We start from the raw sequence: 21,633 nt of genomic DNA, 5'->3' as shown, positions 1-21,633 counted from the left end.
TAAATCCCTTACACTATTTCAGTACTAACACCTCATCTGAACATTATGAAAATTCTCTCTCAATCCTCCAGCCCCCAAGAAACAATACAAATTTCTTTGCAAATGTGGAAGTTTGTCTTGGCACTGTTGTGGTGTGGCTGATAATAATTACCCTTAAATGGCCAATCTATGAATATCTCTTCACTTATGCTCAGCCCATTATGTTATACTCCCCAGTGATGAGTTCAGCATGCCCTAAGATACATTTAGTGTGCACTGGTACCCTGTTTATTTCCTTATCTTTATCTTGGGATGCTAAGAGGATATCTGAAAATCCAATGCAGCTTCCCTCCAAACAGCTACCATCTTATTTCCATATTCAAGAAAGGTTGTAACTTTCTATTTTATTCTCAAAGGGATTAAATAGGATAAGATCCCACTGGTTCTCAAAGCTAAAAATAAACACACCACTATCAAAGCACATAGAGCAAGTCTAGTAATAATGGTGAATATTTGACTCTAGATAAATTTCAAAATTTATAATAGAAGAAAACTCGAAAATAAAAAAAAAGAAAAAGAAAAACAGGAATCCTATTTTGATCACTTTGATTCTCTACAGCTTTTCAACTCTATTTGTTGGTGATTACAATAGAGAAATTGTATCAGTCTGTTTTTAGTACCACTTGAAGTAAAGTATATTCATGATAAATTTTGTCTGTTTTTGGATAAATCTTTGAGATAAATTGTTCTTTGAGATAATTTTTTCTTGCATTTCTTAAAAGAAACCTTTATGAAGAACAAAAGTATTTAATTTTGATGAAGGAAATCTTTATGGATTTGTAAATTTATATCTCCTATTTTAAAACAGAATTCATAAGAAGTCATAATATTTTCATTTTTGTTTGTTTCTTTTTTTTTTTTCAGTTCTGGGGGTCAAATCCAGGGCTTCAAGCCTGCCAGGCAAGTGCTCTACCACCGAGCTACATGGATCCCTATAATACTTTCAATCACTGTTAAATATTATAATTCTTAATAAATCATTGCTTCCCAAGAAAATTACATGAAGTGTTACTTTTGTTTTTCCAAGAGCCCAGTTATCAAGGCCAGCTTTTTCCAAAATGGTGGCACAGATGTCAGGGCTCACAGGGGGCTCTTCACTGGACTTGTAGCAGAGAACATAGTACCTGAAAACAGAAAAAAAGAAATGGTTAGCACCATTCAGTGGAGTGGTCCAACATCTCAGCAGCCTGGTGGCCACTCCACAGCTTTGTCCAGAGGAGGGGAAGAGAATCCCAGACTTAATGCAGAGGACACTTTAGGAATTCTCAGAGAAGCTTCAAAACACATCAGTTCCAGGCCACTCTAATAGCAAGCCCGTCTATTTGTATACATGTGAGTGTTGGTTTTCATGTTTCTGGTTGTTTTTCAATGCTAAAATCCTCCATAAAAACTCCTTTCATGCAAAGCAACAAAAATAATTTCTTTTTTAAAGGAAACTTTCTCTGGGGACTAAAAGCAGAAGGATTACAGAGGGAAAACTTTTATTCTTTAGTCAACTTTCCAACAACACAGGAAGTTGATCTTAAAATTGGGTGAAAGGGTTTAATTCTACCTTAACTTTCCACCACTGAACATACACCTTCCATGGCTGTTTCTCCTTGAGTTACACTGTGTCCCTTGCTGGAGTTTTCTGCTGTTGTATGAATCCATCAACAGTTGAGGGAGGAAGGGAGGAAGGGGTTAATGTAGGAAAGAACTGAACCATAAAATTTACTGGGGAAGGGGATGAGTTAAAGGAAGGAAAAATTAGTTTATGCTGTTAAGGATCTTGGGCAAAAAGGAAGATACTTAGTGTTTTCAACACTTCATGATTTTTATTTGATGTCTGGGGGTAAGATCGACCTCCAAGTCAAATGGAAATGAAGCAGCAAGTTTTAGTAGATTCTGAATTTTAACACAGAGAATAGAGAGTGGCTCCTAATCTGTAAAGCCGGACATGCCAGGTGACTTTTTTAAAGTATCAACTCCATGACATTTGTTCTATCCCTACGCTTCATTTATATTATATCATTTAATGCTAATAAACACATGTAAAGTAGTTACTATTATTACTAATCCTATATGCAGATGAGGAAACTGAAACTTGAATCAGTCAAACCACTGTGCATAGGTGCTGAGTGGGAAGTGGAGCTGACCTCAGTGGATTCCTAGTGTAAGGGGTCATTGGAAATAACTACAGTAAAATCTTAGTGCTACAGTGTGGATCGTTGATGTCCCCAGAGGTTCATGTGTGGACGGCTTGTTCCCTGGAGTGGCGCTGTTGTGAGGCTATGAAATCTTTAAGAGGTGGGGCCTACATCTTCATCAGAGGTATACCCTTGAAAAGGGTATTGGCTGCCCATTCCTTTTCCTCTTTCCTTCATTCCCTGTCTCCCACGGGGTAAGTGGTTTTGCTCTAGCACATGAGCCTGATGTGCTGTCACAAGCCCAAGGCAATGGGGTTGGATGATTATGGACTGAAACTTCCAAATAGTGAGCTAGAAGAAACACTTTCTCTTTAAAAGTTGATTATCCCAGGTATCCCAGTTATCATTGTGATGGAAAGCTGACTCTCACACCTAGTGTCTCATGCAAAGTGAGGTCACCTGGCATATCTTCCCTTAAGACTGCTTTCTTATCACAAAACAGAAGAGTTTATCTACAGTGGATCAGATAAAAAGCCTGAGGAATTCTGCACCCTATAAAGAGGATTAGTCAAAGGAAGCAGGACAGAGGGAAGCTATTTAAATCCTATTTACACCCTCACAAGATGTTTGCAAATTGTTCTGCTTTCCTAAGGGGGCATGCCAGTGTGGATGACAGCTTTCAAATCAGTGACAGAGAAAGGGTAGCCTTTTATTTCTGGAACTTCCTGTTATTCAGAACAGCTATTCATGTGTTTTCTAGATGCTGAGTTTTTTTCCCCCCTCTTCCTTATTTATCATGAAGTAATTTGCTATTTTATAATAACAGAGGGCTTTGGAACATTTTAAAGAATTTATTCTCATTTTTGATCTCAATAAATAAGCTACTTTCAATGACAACATTGTCAACACAATAAATTTAGTTCTCCTCATGGTCTACATTCTAAAACCATGGTTATTTTAGAAAGTATAAAGTTAGCTTGGCATGGAAGGTTCTCTCTTTGTAATTTTAATCCTACTGTTTTCCTCATTTTATCTTCTGTCATTTCCTACCACTCACTCTGCCAATCCAGTCCAATCCAAGTCCTGGTAGCTTTTGGCACACCAGCTTGAACACCAAGAAAGTCCCTTCCTGTTTTCTCCACTGCCAGATCCCAAGACATATCCAAGTCAGATCCCAGTTTGAACCTTTCTTCTTAATAACCTGGAGATTACTCTTTCCCTCCCCCACTCTTCCAGTATGTGTACCATTCTCTTGGACTAGATATTTATTATTATCATTATTATTGTTTGGTACTGGGGATTTACTCAGAGGCACTCAACCACTGAGGCACATCCCCAGCCCTATTTTGTTTAGAGACAGGGTCTCACTGAATGGCTTAGCACCTTGCTGTTGCTGAGGCTGGCTTTGAACTCGCAATCCTCCTCCTCAGCCTCCTGAGCTGCTGGGATTACAGGTGTGTGCCACATGCCCAGTGTGGACTTGGCATTTATTACCTTGCATTGTATCCTTAACTTTCTGTGTCTAATGCTCTGATAGCTCTAACTGAATTGTAGATTCTTGAAGATAAAGCCAGTTTTAAAACTCTGTGTCTCCCGCAGTGCTTAGCACAGTGACTTATTTATACACACAGAGAAACACAATTACTGAAATTTAAGGTGGATTATATTAATATGACATTACCAATATTTATATTAGTAATTAAACAAGTTGCAGGTCTGTTTTCCCAAATCATGCCATGCATGATAATAAGGTCAAATTGTAATTTCAATTTGAAATTTGAAACTCCTTTATATCTAGGATTTTGGGGCTAGCTGCTTCCAAGGACAGAATGGAGAATTTACCTATTATCCAATGAGAAATTTTAATGCATTTTATTTCTTACTTTGGATACAGAATTGGGTCTGGTCTGGAGGGAGTAGTCAATGATTAGATTTGGCTATATGTCTAACTCTAAAAAGTTGGTCTTAAAAAACTATAAAAATTCTTTAATATAAAAGCTACACCATATTGATATAATTGATATAATTTTGATATCCACCTTGATTTCAAGGCACTTCAAAGGACTACCTTTCTTTCCTTTTCCAGGTCTCTAAAGAAAAAAATTATCCTTATGATACTATGAATTACCAAAAATATGAAAGTCAGCAGAAAGAATTAAAATTCTCAACTGGGTGTGGTGTGGTGTGGTGTGGTGTGATGGCGCATGCCTGTAATCCCAGTGGCTCGGGAAGCTGAGGCAGGAGGATTACGAGTTTAAAGCCAACCTCAGCAACTTAGTAGACTGTCTCAAAATAGAAAATAAAAAGGGCTGGAGATGTGGCTCAGTGTTTAAGCACCCCTGGGTTCAATCCCTAGTACAAAAAAAAAATAATTCTTTACCATTAGTTCCTTAATAATGCGATACAAGATGAACTTTTTCTTTTTCTTTTTTTTTCTTAGTGAGGAAGAATTAGAAATCACAACTTGTTGTATAATCACAAAATGAGGTTTTACTTTGCTCCTAATATTCATTCATACACTTTGAAAAAGGCTGGAATGTTATAAATGGAGACTTCTTTAAACACTAAGTTTTACCTGAAAAGTGCAATAGACTTCACCTTTGGAAATAAAAATTTCTTTAAATTTAATGACCATGAGAAATTAAAGAATTTATAACTATCAGAAACTTAGGCATTCAAAATCTATTATTAAATAAAGAGATATTTAACCTTTGCCATTAGTGTGTTACTTACTAAAATAAAATACAATTACTATGTTGCTTAGATAATTTACATTGATCTCTTTTAGTCACACAAACATTGATGTTTTTAAAAAGGACTCTTTTTAATGTAATTAATAATTTTTTAATTAAAAGTTTTAATTGACATATGAGTCTGCTAAATCACCTTCAGAATCAGTGTCTGCTTTGATAACTATGACCACCCTATCAGGTAGTCCTGGAAGATTTAGTAGGTGAAGAAAATGAGCTTCCACATAGCCTGGGGTTTCTCTACTTGGTGCTGCTGACATTTGGAGTTGGATAATTGTGGGGGGCTGCCCTGTACATTGCAGAATGGATGTTCTGGGACTCTATTCACTAGATGCTAGTTGCACCTCCCAACTTCAGTTGTGACAAACACAAATGTCTCAAGACATTGCTAAGTGTCTTTTAAGGGGCAAAATCTCTCCCAGTCAAGAACTGCTCTTATAACCCTGAGGTCACACCGGAGCTAGGGGGAAAACCTGGATCTTCCAGCTTCACAGAACAGAACTTCCAGACTTTCAATCTTCCTGCCTCTGCCTTGTGTATTTTGCCTTCACAGAGGACCTCCAAGCTGACAAGAGAATCTCCCAGCCCCAGTCAATAACTACCTGTTCTTTTTAATGTATGATCATCTGCATGAACAAAAAAGTTATTTAGGTGGGCTCCTTCCTAGACCACCTAAATAACTCTTTCCTATCTTGTTTCCTATAATTTATCTGCAGAATTTTTATATAAATAGTTTAATGGAAACTTAAAAAGAAGTCCACATACCGCTTTATGAAGTTAGCAAAAAGTATCCTATGTGAGTATCCCAGTCTTCGGATTCTTGCTGTTTCCAGAATTCCTGTGTAGCGAAGCTGTAGCAGAACTTTCTCTTTGTCATATTTTCTTGCCTGCCGCTCATTATTTGGTTTGATGCAACGGACAAAATGAGGCTGGCCCACCACCATTTTAGATAACAAATCCATCAGGGAATACTGCAATATACAACAGAAGTAAAATTCCCAGAGTAGCATACAAAAACATATGAGTTTGCAGTTCTTTCTTTTTACTACAAGGATAAAATTTGAAAAATGAACATTCTAAATGCCATGCTAATCACAGCAAGTAGAAAGATGTGACTTAAGGAATATTACAACTTTACTTATAAAAAATAAAGGAAATAACTAGTTACTTGGTTATTAAAAAGTTTGCCTATAAACTCTTAAAGTAACTTTAATTAGTAGATGAAATTATTTTTGATACAGTTAATATGGAATTACATGCTCTCAAACAAACTTGTCAAATTACAATACTTAGATATGTAATCTGGTTATTCCAGCTAATATGCTAATTTTGTTGTACAATTCTCTCTGTACAGAAAATATAAAAGTATAAAATATTAAAAAATAAAAATAAAAAAACAGAAAAGATAGACACTTTAATCCCTGTCAAAATTCTTTCCTATCTTAAAATAAGGACAGAGAAGTTAAAGTAGTTTAATGTTTAGGGCATAGTATAAAAATAAGCACACTGATAACTACTTAAAAGTTCTAGTCAGCACCTGTTTGTTTATTTTCTTATTTCTTTTATATTTTTACTAATATCAATATTAAAGTTGTGCTACGCACCAATACCTTATTAAAACAGTCAATCTCTGGACACTTAAGAATAACATATTATTTAGATTTTGCTAAAAGCAGAATCTCAGCAAACTAGTATCTCAAGGACCGGGACAATAATTTATTGGTAAGTTGATGTAAACACAGATAACTGTTGATCACTAGATCTCTTTTAGTATTGGAGATATAAAAGCCCGTAGTCACAAAGCTAGTGCAAAGCAAACACTGAAATTGAACAGCTGACAAGCATTGAATTTGTATGCCTTCCTCTTGGGTACTGAGACTCAGATGTGATCTTTCCAAACAGCTGGGTCTCCCTTTCATTATATTTATCTGTGAGTCATCATTCCTTTAGTCACACAAACATCTGCCAGGTGCTGGTGATCCAAAGGTGGTACATGTCTATTGTCTTTCTGAGCAGCAGCTTTTTGCAATTTAAGCACTGGTTTTTCATAGGGACTAAGGCATAGTGTTACACTATGTTCATTCTTGTCTACAGAATGAAAAATAGCTTTAAAAACACATTACATGCTGTGTGGAATTATCTTCCATAGTTTTCCACATTGGCCTGAAAATTAAAATAACTTCATGAACTAATCTGGCTTAAACACACAGTGTTTGATGCCAACAACAGAGGTAATGATAATGGTCTAGATAACTTACTTAATGGAAAGAAAATAATCTGGCCATAACACTTCCAGTGATTTACCTGTGCTGCCTTCCTGATGTAAAGAGAAGGTATCAGCAGCCAGTAAAGATGTTAAGCATATAAATGTCCCAGGCACCACTGAAGGATGATTAAAACAAACACAGGCTGTCTGCTATGAGCTTAGGGCTTGAAGAAGATTCACAAAAAGTATTCAGACAGTTTATAAAGTATTTCATGATTCTCTTAGAGAACTGGATATATTCACTGAACACTTGTAGTAGATTTAATCTGATTTCCTCTATCTCCCCCACCACATTAAATTATATTAAAAATCCCAAGTTTTTGGTGGCATTATCTTTATTTTCATTGGCTGGCAAATCTATTTTATCAGAAAATGCTAAAAAAATAACCAGAACCAAAATAAATAAATAAGGGCAGGTTATTGTGGGTTCTCTAAAGCACAGAGAAAATAAAAGTGCTTCTTTCTTTTTCCTTCTCCCATATTGCCCAAGGAAGGAAGTTCACTTTGGTCCTGTGCTTAGCAACTCCTCTGGCAGATCACTGTGTCTCTCAGATGACTCTTGTCCCTGCCCTTCCTTACACTGGGTTCTGTTTGCCTGCTGAGAGTGGCAGGTATGTGCATGAAGATATCTACTGGAGATGGATGCTCAACCTTGCCCCCATCCTAAGATAATTCATGAGGGGAAGGAGAACTGGTATCATAACATTGGTTTTTATACAGTGGAAATGCATTGGGTTCCTTTGGAAAATTTTAATCAAGGTATAGACTTCCATTGAGATTGTCATGACACACTGTATCTTTACAGACAAAATACTGAAGTAAATAAAGCCACAGTTATTTTTTAATGATAATATTTATTAGAAACATTTTTGAGGAGATAGTAGGCAGTGAATCCAGGGGTGCTCACCCATTGAGCCACATTCTCAGCCCTTTTTTGTATTTTATTTAGAGACAGGGTCTACAGTGAGTTACTTAGGGCCTTGCTAATTTGCTGAGGCTGGCTTTGAACTTTCGATCCTCCTGCCTCAGCCTCCCAAGCCATGGGGATTGCAGGCATGCACCCGGCAAGCCATTAGTTTTTGATGGTACATTCTAACATATCCTGTACCCAACATATCCTGTAGTAAATGGAATACAATAAACATTCTCTTCTTGCTCAAAGCACTCAGATATTTGTTACCAATTTTTGATCTGTAACTCATTTAGAATTATACCTGTATTATGGTTTGGCTATGAGATGCAATCCCTCAAAAGCTCCTGTGTTAATGAAAGAGGTGAAATGAGTAGACTGTTAAGAGCTGCTACCTCATCAGTTCTTCCTAGTTTGAATGAACTAAATGGGTGATAACTGCAGGCTAACTGCAGGCGGGGACAGTATGGCTGGAGGAAGTGAGTCCCAGGGGGCATGCCCTGGAAAGGTGCATATTTCTTCCTGGCTTCCATGTCCTGAGCTGCTTTGCTCTGCTACCTTCTTCTGTCATGATGTTTGGCCTCACCTCAGGCCTAAAGCAATGAAGTTGACCCACCGTGGACTGAACCTCTGAAAATGATAGCCCCAAATGAGCTTTTCCTCCTCTAAGCTGACAATTTGGTCATAGCATTGAAAAGCTGACTAACACAACCGCAAAGTACAACACACTGCAATTTAATAGCTTACTCGAAAATACGATGCAACTGTTTGTGTTTTCATGTTGGTTGTTTCACAGGCATGAGGTGTGGCTTCTCCAGTTTCACCCTAAGAAGATTAAGAAAGACAGTGAGGTTTCAGGACCATGTGGCATTTTCCTTGCAGGTTATCTTAGTCTATGTATTTAAATACATAAAACCACAAAAAGTTGACATTCATACTTTAAGGTAATCGTCTTGTTAACTGCACTGGCATTTTGATTAGTCTTGTGTACAATGTGAATATTATTGACCCTAGTTGATGCAAACATTTTTAGATGGTCTCAATAGAACATTTAAAATTACCTATAAAAGGAAAGTAGGAATGTACCAGAAATATAAGATTATTTTAGCCATTAGTTGTAAAAAGAAAAACTAAGGAAAAACTGTGTATTTTGAGGAGCACCCAACTATTGCCAAAGGTTAGATTCTAGAATCACTATCAAGAAAAACAAAATGCATTTCCTTACCTTTGTCAGGTTAACTGATTTTTCTGAAGTCCTCATTTTATAGTTTATTATATTTTTAGTTTTAGAGAGTGGCAGGTTACCTGTGGGAATGTAGATAAGTAAAATTTACCTTTTAGAATCCTTAATGGCTAGATGATTTTTCCCATTTAGTTAAAATAAGCATGCTGGTCCTGCAATATTTAGATTCAGATGCTTGGTTAACTATTTATTGAGAAAAAGAAAAAATAATGTTATACGAAAATCTATAACAAATCTTATATTCAAGAAAAAAAACAAATATAAAAAAAATACCAAACCCTTCAACTTGGAAAATAGAAGAAATAGAGGTATTGGATTCTCTTTTCAATTTCAAGAACACATGAGGGGCTTATGATGGGGGGAGCAAGTTGCTTCGTGTGTGTGTGTGTGTGTGTGTGTGTGTGTGTGTGTGTGTGTGTGAAATGGCATCTGAGATTTTAATTTGGGTCAAACTCTACAAAAAGTCTTCAAAATAATATGGGTCATTAATTCAATGAGGTGATATGAGTGAATCAAGTATAGTTGAGAGCAATGTCCATTTTCAATCTAAAATTTTGGCTCTTCATGCTAGAGGCTATACAAATGTACACAATCCAAAGCAGTGAAAATACTATGGTGTAGTGAAAAGATTATGGTTTGGGGAACCAGAAAGACCTGGGTGTGACTCCCAGCTGTAGTACTTAAGTTGTGTTGACCCTGGGTCATTTACTCAGTCTCTGTAGTTTGAATCGATGCAACGGGGATAATGATGACTACAGAATTTCAATGAAACGTGATGATTTGACACAAGGTGGGTCCCTGGGAATGCAGCTCATTGCTCTGCTCTCCCATCCCAGACTCAAGCACAATAAACCAAACCAAGTCCCAATGCAAGAGTTTTATATTCCTAACAGTAATGTTCAAAACATCACCAGAATTCAGCATCACTTCAGAAAGATTATGTATCTTCTTACTCCTTTTAAGTACTAGAGACAGTGGTTTTTTTTTTTTTTTTAAATCTTTCCCATTTATAGTTGCAAAGAGTTGGTCCTGAGAACATGGTGCAGGACGGAACCCTGCCTGAGATGTGCTGGCAGTGCCTCTGATCTGCTTTCTTACTGTTCCCAAACTGCACTCTGCTCTGCCCACTTTCCAGATGGAAAACATTTTTCTTAAAATTTACTTTTACTTTTTATTTTTTTTTCAGATGGGAAACTGAACTGATTATAGCAAGGTGGACAAAGATAGTAACATTATCTTCAGAGAATTTTCCTTATTGCCCTTTTCTGGACAGGGAGTGGGTAATCAGAGAAAGTTTTAGGAAAAAACCCTTAGTGGGAAAAAAATTACCACAGACTTTGAGATTTCTTAGAAACATGATAAATAAACAAGTTCTAGGAGCACATTAATTATCCTAGAACAACTACTTAATAGATACAACTACTTAATATTAACCAAATTATTTGAATTATAAATTTATCTGAAAACTAAAAGACTAGAGAGAATTTGGTAAAGGATTAGTACCCTCCCTCAATTTATATATTATTCATCAACTTATTTAACAAGAAAATAAATGAAAAGTCTTTTAGAAATTCATCTGTACAAAAAGAACAGGTGCTACAATTAGCTTATATCTCAATTTCAGAAAATACATCAGCTTTGTTTTTATAGTTTATCTGATGAACAAAACTGTGATAAGCCAAACAAGTAATGTAAGCAGCAAGTGCAATATCTCTCATGAATACAGATGCAAAACTTCTTAATGAAATGTTAACAAATTGAATCTAATGATACAAAAAAGTTCAGTCCATAATTAGCATGTGAGGTTTTCCCGGGAATAGTTCAAATTCAGTGTCATTCACCTTATTAACATATGGAAAGAAAATAATGACCTCTTCGGTAGATGCAGAAAAAGCATTTTGATAAAATCCAACAAACATGTCTGATAAAAACTCAGCAAATTAGGAAGAGAAAGTAATTTTCTTCTTATGATAAAAAGCATCTACAAAAAATCCATAGCTAATATCATATTAAATGGTGAAAGACTAAGATCAGGAAAAAGGCAAGAATACTCACTCTCAGTAGTTGTGATCCTAGTCGTGCAACTAAGGAAGAAGAAGGGATAAGAAGTGAACAAAAGAAAAAGTGACAGTCTTTGTAGATGACATGCTTGTCTGGAGAAAATTGGAAGGATTATTTGTTTTTGGGTATTAAGTTTTTTGAGTTCTTTGTATATCTTGGAGATTAATGCTCTGAGGTGCGGGTGGTAAAGATTTTCTCCCATTCTGTGGGCTCTCTGTTCATGTTCTTGATGTTTCCTTTGCCGTGAAGAAGCTTTTTAGTTTGATACCACCCCATTTATTGATTCTTAATTTTATTTCGTGTGCTTTAGGATTGTCCATTCGTGAGCCAACATAATGGAGAGTTGGACCTACTTTTTCTTCTAGTAGGCCCAGGGTCTCTGGTCTAATGCCAAGGTCCTTGATCCACTTTGAGTTGAATTTTGTGCATGGTGAGACACTGGGGTTCAATTTCATTCTATTATATATGGATTTCCAGTTTTCCCAGTATCATTTGTTGAAAAGGCTATCTTTTCTCCAATGTATGTTTATGGCACCTTTGTTTAGTATGAGATAGTTACTGTATTGATGTAGTTATATCTCTGTGACTTCTATTCTATTCCATTGGTCTTCATTTCTATTTTTGTGCTAATACCATGCTGTTTTTTGTTACTATAGCTCTGTAGAATTATTTAAGGTCTGGTATTGTGATGCCTACCTGCCTCCTGCATTAGCTTTCTCAATAAGGCTTACTTAAGCTATTCCACATCTCTTATTTTTTCAAATGAATTTTGAAGAAGAAATATGAATGGTCAAAAATATATGAAAAAAATGTTCAACATGTCTAGCAATTAGAGAAATACAAATTAAAACTACACTGAGATTCCGAGTCACTCCAGTCAGAATGGCAATTATCAAGAATACAAGTAACAAAAAATGTTGGTGAGGATGTAGGAGAAATGGTTCCCTTAACATTGCTGGCGGCACTGCAAATTGGTGCAACCACTCTGGAAAGCAGTATGAAGAGTCCTCAGAAAACATGGAAGGGAACTATCACTTGACCTGCTATCCCACTCCTTGGCTTATACCCAAAGGACTTAAAATCAACATATTACAGTGACCCAGCTACAATCAATATTTATAGCAGCTCAATTCACAATAGCCTAGCTATAGAACTAACCTAGGTGCCCTTTAACAGATGAATGGATAAAGAAAATGTGGTATATACACATGATGGAATATTATTCAGTCATAAAGAAGAACAAAATTATGGTATTTGCTGATAAATGGATGGAACCAGAGAATATCATGCTAAGTAAAATAAGCCAGTCCAAAAACAAACAAACAAACAAACAAAAAACCCAAAGGCTAAATGTTCTCTCTGATATGTGGATGTTAACCCAGAATAAGGCAGGGTACACAGGGGAAGTTCATTGGATTAGACAAAGGGGAATGAAGAGACAGGAGAGGGGATGGGAATTGGAAAGATAGTATAATTATCTGGACATAACTTTCCTATGTTCAAATATGATACATGACCAGTATAACTACACATCATGTTCAACCATAAGAATGGGATCAAAATTGCAATGGGTTGCATTGCATGTATGTATGGTATGTCAAAATACACCCTGCTGTCATGCATATATAAAAACAACAAAAAAGTAAAAAAAAAAAAGAAAGAAAGAAATTTAAAGCAAATACACACACACACAAAAAAAAAAGAAAAGAGAAAGAAAATAATAGGATGAAATTCACATGCACAATATACCCCTAAAATCGAAAATCAAAACCAGAAATGCTTTAACAAATGAGGTTTACAGGTGGCAGGGCAAAAAGATCAGTATATAAAAATCAACTGGATTTTTATAAAAAGAACAAACTATATGAATTAAAAATATATTTATAATGGCATAAGAAATGTGAGACATTTGCAGATAATTCAGTAAAAAGTATAAGATTGTGGGCTGGGGATGTGGCTCAAGCCGTAGCGCGCTTGCCTGGTATACACGCGGCCCTGGGTTCGATCCTCAGCACCACATACAAATAAAGATGTGTGTCCACCGAAAACTAAAAAAATAAATATTAAAAAATTCTCTCTCTCTCTCTCTCTCTCTCTCGCTCTCTCAAAAAAAAAAAAAAAGTATAAGATTGTACTTGGACAAGTATAAAACAAAGCCGAGAAATGAAGAAAAGCTTAAATAAATGGAAAGTTATACAGCACTCATTGACTGGAAGTTTTAAAACCGTGAAGATCTCAATTCTCTCAAAATTGATCTATAGCTTCAGTGCATCCCAATCAAAATCACACTAGATTTTTTTTTTTTTTTGGTGGTGCTGGGGATTGAATACAGGACCTTGTGCATGTGAGGCAAATACTCTACTAACTGAGCTGTATCCCCAGCCCCCACACCAGAATTTTTGGTTAAGATTATCAAATTCATTTTTGGTTAAGATTGTCAAGATTTGTACGGAAAAGCAAACAAATCATTGTTACCTAAACTCTGAAAAAGAACAAGGCCATGTAACTAAACTGTCCTATTTCAAGACTTTCCATAAAGCTACAGTCATCAAGAAGTGAGGTATTGGTATAAAGACAAATACCAATGACATTCAGACAAGAAAGAGCCCAGAAATAGACTGTTATATATACTCATTTGAAAGGTGTCAAAGCAATTCAAGAGGGAGAAGAATAATTTGTTCAAGGAATGATGTTACAGCACTTGGAGAGAGGCAGGAAGGAGCAAAGGAAAGGGTTATAAAGGTCTATGCGGAAACATCACTTTTGACAGTTAACATTTTCCACTGGTAAGCTTTGTCCCATTGTTCTAGACATAGCGCACCTGTCAAAACTTACATATAGTACATAATATACAATATAATCACTATATGTATAGTAATACTATATATACTAATAATATATATAATAATACATGTTACTATATGTAGTACATATATAGTAATACTATATATATGTAAGTATGTATGTATATGTATGAGCTCTAGATTATGATTTCCAATCTATTTAATGTACTTGTATCAATGTTGCTGAAATATTTGCAGAACTGAAAACTTGGGACTTAATGGGTTCATCATGGTGATACTTACATAAGTGTTTATATATGTAAAAACTCTATTTTACTAGCTAAGCATTTCTGTAATAACTTAATAAAACTATAAAAATGCAGAAAATAATTTCAAACTCCACAAAGAAAAGCAACCCAAACTGTATTTTTTTCCATGTAAACACAAATGTAAGGATGTGTATGATTGGATGGAACAAAGTCATGTGAAGTTTTCATCAGTAAGAGGGTTCATTTGACTTGAAGAATCTCCAGGAACCATGTGAAAGTTGCCCTCTCCTGAAAACGGCAGGTAAATCTGAACTATTTTGAGGAGAGTAAACTTTTCTTGTGAGCAGATAGAATGCCACTGTATTTTCTGGTGAGTGCCTCAAACTTTTCTTTACTAAAAACCTGGATTCTTTATATTCATATTCATGTTTTCCTCAGAGGATTTGGGGCAGAAGATTTTAACAGATAAATATTTAGTGAGTTTCAAAGAAAAGCTACTGTTGAAATACAGTATATATGTATGTATATGTATGAGCTCTAGATTATGATTTCCAACCTATTTAATGTACTTGTATTAATGTTGCTGAAATATTTGCAGAACTGAAAACTTGGGACTTAATGGGTTATTTCAACACAGAATCACTGCCTCCTCATTCACAAGTTTTCCATGAATCCCAATCTTGTACTAAAGACAGTTTAGTAGCAAATGATGTTTAAGTAATAACAGCATGATTTAAAAAAATAAAAGTTCACATAATAGTTACAACCCACTTTTTGCAAAAAAAAATTGTGATGATTATGAGGAAAAATACGGTAACATGCAAAATTGAGGATTAAAGTCTCAAAAATCACAGAAACAAAAACTACTTGGTGGGTTCTTTTTTTATTTTTTATTTTTTTTATTGGTTGTTCATAACATTACAAAGCTCTTGACATATCATATTTCATACATTAGATTGAAGTGGGTTATGAACCCCCAATTTTACCCCAAATGCAGATTGCAGAATCACGTCGGTTACACATCCACAATTTTACATAATGCCCTATTAGTAATTGTTGTATTCTGCTACCTTTCCTATCCCCTACTATCCCCCCTCCCCTCCCCTCCCATCTTCTCTCTCTACCCCATCTACTGTAATTCATTTCTCTCCTTGTTTATTTTCCCATTCCCCTCACAACCTCTTATATGTAACTTTGTATAGCAATGAGGGTCTCCCTTCATTTCCATGCACTTGGTGGGTTCTTGAGGAGCCCTCTCAGTTAAATGAAACTGCTCTTACCTGTTTTTTTTTTTTTTAAAGAGAGAGTGAGAGAGGAGAGAGAGAGAGAGAGAATTTTTTAATATCTATTTTTTAGTTCTCGGCGGACACAACATCTTTGTTGGTATGTGGTGCTGAGGATCGAACCCGGGCCGCACGCATGCCAGGTGAGCGCGCTACCGCTTGAGCCACATCCCCAGCCCTCTTACCTGTTTTTGTGAGAGGGTGGTGAACTAGTTGCCGAATTACACTGTTTTCTGATGACCTCAAAAGTAGCACAATATCAGTTGGCAGAGTGTCTCTATTTTTAGCTAAGAACCCACTTGCACTATAGAGGACCTGTGGATAAAGGGTGTTATTGCAATTATCACAATCAGTGTCCGTCATTGTCATCACCATCAGTAAATATTTAAGCAGCTCACTCTGTTCTGAGCAGCAGGGATGCAAAGATTATATAAAGGTAATCCCTTTACAATTTCATTGAAAAACAACCCTCACCAGGTTTACAGTGGATCTAAGAGAAAAACCTGGGCTCACTGATTTTATGTGAGTTGAAATGACCAACGAGGTTTGGTTCTTCCCATTATACTGGGAATTTGGTGCATTTCTTTTCTCTGGAGGGATGGGCAGCATAAAGGAAGCACACAGGCATTCCTGTTTACGATAATTGATCCACCTGTATTGAATCAGTGGTCTTGATAGATTTTTATCTTAGTGGGAGCGGAATCTAAACACACTGTGGCGTTTGTGCTCCTGGCACTTCTCAATAATGTTAAGACTTTCAAAAGGGGAATGGATTTCAACAATCTCTGAAGGATAATTCACTCTGGTGGTTGTTATGAACTGAATTATGTCCCTCCATAATTCATATCTCCGCATGGGTACAGAGAAAAGGTCCTGTGAGGACACAGTGAGGTGGCATCTGTCTGCAGGCCAGGGAGAGGCCTCATCAGATGCTAACCTGCTAGGAGCACCCTGATCTTGAGCTTGCAGTCTCCAGAACAGTAAGACAATAAATTTCTGTTGTTTCAGCCTCTCAGCCTGTGGTATTCTTGAATGCAGCCTGAACGGAATAATAGAGCGGTTAAAATATACTGGACAAAATGGTCATAGTCAATTGTTGATGGATGTTCATTTTTAAAAAGAGGTTTTATTTAGAAAATCATATGCTAAAAATCATGAGAGATTATAATTGTATACAAACAGAGATATGATAAATTGTTGTATAAAGGTGTATTAAGAATTGTATGCAAAAAAAATGAGAGAGCTCATGTATAATGGCATTATTTGGAGTGAACATACTTTATATACAGAGTTATGAAAAATTATGCTGTCAATGGATAATTATGAATGTAATGCACTCCACTATTGTCATGTATGTCAGAAATATATTTAAATATATATATATATATATATATATATATATATATATATATATATATATATATTTGTGATGGTTCAAAGTTAAACATTTTTAACAACAAAAGTCTGTGGAACGTTGACTAACGTGGAAATTGCTAAGTAGACTAGAATGGTAGTAGTTTTATGTTATTTAACTTTTCTAATACATCTCTCACTTTATACATTATTTCTTGATTTGAATATCTTCTCAGTCCTCCAATATGTATGACATAATTATCATGGCCCATTATTCTTCACAAAAGGGGTGAGGCATCTCTGGGTATAGGATCACACATCCGAACCTTGCTCTGGTGTGTGAATGAGTTTCTATCAATGCATGAATGATGTCTCTTCCTCCAACTGCAAAACAGTCCATTAACCAATCTGGGCTATCTCAGCTATCTACAGTATCTCCAACCCCGCACCTTCTCTTATTTAGAGGGAGGAAAGACAACAGCTGTAGTGGGGAGAGAAACATCTAAAGTCCGAAAAGGGCAGTTTCCATAAAAGATCCTCAACTTTCATTAAAAAAACAATAATTAATAAAAAGAAGGGGGAAGGTAACCATTGCCAGCTAATCACCCACAGCAGATATTAAGACCAGGAAGATAGACTCAAAGAATTGTCTCTTTCTTTTTTTCCCTCTTTTCCCTCAGCTTCCTAATAAAAATTCCTCTATGAAAACTGTAATATCAGAGAAGGGTTTTTTTTGTTGTGTTTTTTCCCTTCAGTGGTAGTGGTCATGAATGGCTGGCAAAGTGGCAAAGATCAGGACAGATTATAGGAAGCAAGAGAGCAGCATTGGGGACAGACAGGGGCAGAAACAGCCACTTCATCATAACCACATGCCAATATTTGGGGCCATAATTTTCATGTCCATTCTTATTATTTGATAAAAGGCTGAAGATAAACTCAGTCATAATTCTAAAGTGTCCTTACCTTTCCTGCATAATGGTGAATTCCAAAACTAAGTTCCATTCTTTTGGGTCTCCAGAAGTACTGTGATTTCAGGTTACCCTCAAATTTTTCTGTAGAAAAAGAATTGAACTCCAATGTCAGGCATGTAGAAAATCCTCAAAGAAAACTGATAGTCCGAATCATTTATTTCACCACAATGTGCAGTGAACAAAGACAGAAGATTTTATATAGCTAATCCATGCAGATTTAGAATACAACTGTAAGTAGTAAAGCAAAACTTACACTAATAAAGTTTTACCACTGCATTATGATCTAGGGCAGTTTTTAAACTTTAGCACACAAATCAGAGTCACCTTGAAGGTCTATTGAAATACAGGCTGCTGTCCCCATCCTCAGAGTTCCTGACTCAGTAGACTATCTTGGGAGGGAGCCAAGAATGCACAAGTCTACTAAGCTCCCGGGTGCTGCTGATGTTCCTGGTCTGGGGACTACTTTTTTTGAGAACTTCTGGTCCAGAGGAAGGGAACTACTTGAGACTGGCCAAAGAGGTTTGTGAAAAAGAGTTTCATGCCAAGCCAAGAAAATAAAATATCAGTGGTTTGGCCATCCTTTCTATTTGAGGAGCTATAGGTTGCTGATTATGTAAGAAACACAATAGGACCACAAAGGCAGTTAAATTTCTATAACTTCTTTTCATGCATTCAGAGAACTTTCCATAACATGTTTTAGAAGGAATTTAAAAAAAAATTAGTGCAGGGTAGTTACACCTAATAGGCTCATTTTGACATATTCACAAACATGTATAACATAGTTTTTTCCATTGCAATTCCCAGTACTATCCTCTTCCCTCTCTCCTCCCTCCCCTGATCCCCTTCCTCTACCCTATTAGTCTTCCTTCTATTTATTTATGTTTTAACTGTTGTGTTATAATTATATTTAAAATTGGAATGCATTGTGATATATTCATCCATGCACATAACACAATTTGGTCAACTTTATTCCCCAGTTCTCTTCGGCCTCCCCTACTCCCCTCCCTTCTTCCCTCCTTCCCCTCCCACCCCACTTCTGCTCTATTGCTATTCCTTGTATTTTCATGAGAGTCCCCCCACCTTTTTTTAAATTCCCTTTTTCTCTCCAGCCATATGAGAGAAAATATTTAACCCCTAACTTTCTGAGTTTGACTTATTTCACTTAGTAAGATGTTCTGCAGTTCCATCCATTTACCAGCAAATGACAATTTCATGTTTCTTTATAGCTGAGCAGAGTAGAACTCCATTTAGTATATGTACCACATTTTCTTAATCCATTTGCTTGTTGATAGACACCTAGGCTTTTTCCATTAACTTGGCTATTATGAATTGTGCTGCTACAAACATTGGTATGAAAGTATCACAATGGTGTGCTGATTTTAGTTCTTTTAAATAAATACCAAGTAGTGGAAATATTGGATTATATACTGATTCCATTCCTAGTTTTTTTGAGCAATCCCCATACTGCTTTCCAAGGTGGTTGTACTAAACTGTTGTAATAAACCAAGAATAATGTCCCCCCACACCCTTGCCAGCAATTACCACCATTTGTATTCTTGATGATTGGCATTCTGACTGGGGTAAGATGAAATTTCAATGTAGTTTTGATTTGCATCTCTCTGATCACTATGGATATTAACATTGTTTCATATATTTGTCGGTTATCTGTATTTTGTTTTTTAAAAAAATGTCCCTTTGGATCTTTCACCCATTTATTGAGTGGGTGATTAGATTTTTCGGTTTTCGGTTTTTTTTGGGTGATTTTCCTGGTTCTTTGTATACTCTGGTTATCAATGCCCTGTTGGAAGACTAGCTGGCAAAGATTTTCTCCTACAGAGTTCTCTCTTCCTGCTCTTAATGGTTTCCTTTGCTATACTGAAACTTTTTAATTTATTTCTATTCTACTTATTGATTCCTGGTTTTATTTTTTGAGCTTTGGGAGTCTTATTAAGAAAATCAGTGCTTGCATGATTGTGTTAGAGTGTTGCCTTGCTATTTACTTCTAGCAGTTTCACTGTTTCTGGTCTAATTCCTAGGTTTTTGATCCACTTTGAGCTGATTTTTGTTCAGGGTGAGAAGCAGGGATCTAGTTTCATTCTCATACACATGGCTATCAAGTTTTCCTAGCACAATTTGTTTAAGAGGGTACTTTTTCTCCAATGTATGTCTTTGGGGTTATTTTTCTTTCTATCTAGTATTATCAATTAGAGAAGAGAACATGCCAATTAGGGGGTCAAGGGGAAACAATATCATGGACTTAATTGTAAGAAACAGGCTCTGCATATCACCAAAAGTAAATAATAAAAAATGTGAACCTTTATTTTTTGCAAGTACTTATTATACATAATAAATGTTTCTTACCATCAGGGAATATAGTGCTACACATTTTAAAAATGATTTTTTCAGTTACCTGAAAACTCTGAAGTATTTTCTTTTTTGAACTTAAGTGAGACCTCTCCATTTCAACTATTTTAGATGATCATATTAAGTATATTGTATTCATCTCTGCCTTCTCAAACAGAAAAAAATGAATACATTAAATCTTCCTTTGATGACTCAGGATTATTATCATAAGCATTTATTAATGTGCTGTAACTTAGAGGTTATTAAGGAATTTAAGGCTATTTGTCTCTATTAAATAAATGGCTGGAACATCACAGATGAATTTGTTTCCTGCCTGGTAGCTATCTTTTCAAATCCTAAAATTGTCTTTCTGCTCTGCCCACCAATTTCTAATCTTGGGATAGATGATATCTAAGGTCATTTCTAACCTTAGATTCTGTGATTGGGACCCTACCATGAAGTATAGAGAAATCCAACGTCTATCACTTTATTATAAACATTCACTGGTCCAGGTATTAGGTTCAAATTTTCTTCTTTAAAACCAGCTAGGCAGGCTTTGTGACAGCTCCTTTCTCCCATATAATTTAAAATCATTTAAAAAAAATCATTCAGGATTACATAACTATATTCACAGCATCAAAAAGTCACACTGGATTTGAAACTCACCTATAAGGGTCTGGTCCGTGGCCTTGGGAAATCTACTTTCTTCATCAAGTAGGGAAAGTAAACCCATTGGCTTCTGCAGGAACATATCTAAGAGGGGCCGGTTATCTTCATATTCAATAACTCTAGCATCAACATCTTCATTTAGGTATTCATTCTATTATAGGTGATGATATAAACAGAAAAATTCACTTAAAACTGTGTGAACAGTATGTAGCTTAATAATAGTAACCTAAAATTCTGCTGTATATGTATTATAATAAGTTGCTGCATCTGACATTGCCTTTAAACTGAGGGACTCATTCTCACTTTCTCTCCACCTAATTATTCATTCCTTAAAATCCGCACTGATTATACTTGGGATAGTAATAAAAGGATTTCTAGTCTCTATCCTAGAATTATAGACATCTCTAGTTTTCATGTAGGATAGATAATACATGGTTAATGAAAAACGGTAAGAATCTGTTCCAAGATCTATAGAATATGAATAAGGTACTTTTCCTAGTGGATTTTTCAAGAACATTTACATAACTTTTTGGTCATGACTTGAACATTTACATTGTTAATATGGTG

At 35.8% G+C, this 21,633-nt stretch overlaps 1 protein-coding gene across 1 annotated transcript in view; it reads right to left on the bottom strand.

The window, feature by feature from the left end:
* MYO3A (myosin IIIA) overlaps positions 1 to 21,633 on the bottom strand; it is a gene marked incomplete at both ends in the record, with an annotated part of 197,984 nt that overhangs the window by 43,527 nt on the left and 132,824 nt on the right. Inside the window, 7 exons of the mRNA XM_081300337.1 lie at positions 1,052 to 1,163; positions 5,681 to 5,886; positions 8,839 to 8,916; positions 9,317 to 9,396; positions 15,916 to 16,045; positions 18,047 to 18,135; positions 21,064 to 21,217. Coding sequence (XP_081156463.1) covers positions 1,052 to 1,163; positions 5,681 to 5,886; positions 8,839 to 8,916; positions 9,317 to 9,396; positions 15,916 to 16,045; positions 18,047 to 18,135; positions 21,064 to 21,217 — 849 coding nt within the window. The remainder of the gene's footprint in view (positions 1 to 1,051; positions 1,164 to 5,680; positions 5,887 to 8,838; positions 8,917 to 9,316; positions 9,397 to 15,915; positions 16,046 to 18,046; positions 18,136 to 21,063; positions 21,218 to 21,633) is intronic.

This window comes from Spermophilus citellus (assembly GCF_964194105.1).
Source record: "Spermophilus citellus genome assembly, chromosome: 6".
In the NCBI taxonomy this organism is placed as follows: domain Eukaryota; kingdom Metazoa; phylum Chordata; class Mammalia; order Rodentia; family Sciuridae; genus Spermophilus; species Spermophilus citellus.
Note: the sequence above shows the minus strand (reverse complement) of the source record. Positions and strands in the feature narration are given on the sequence as shown.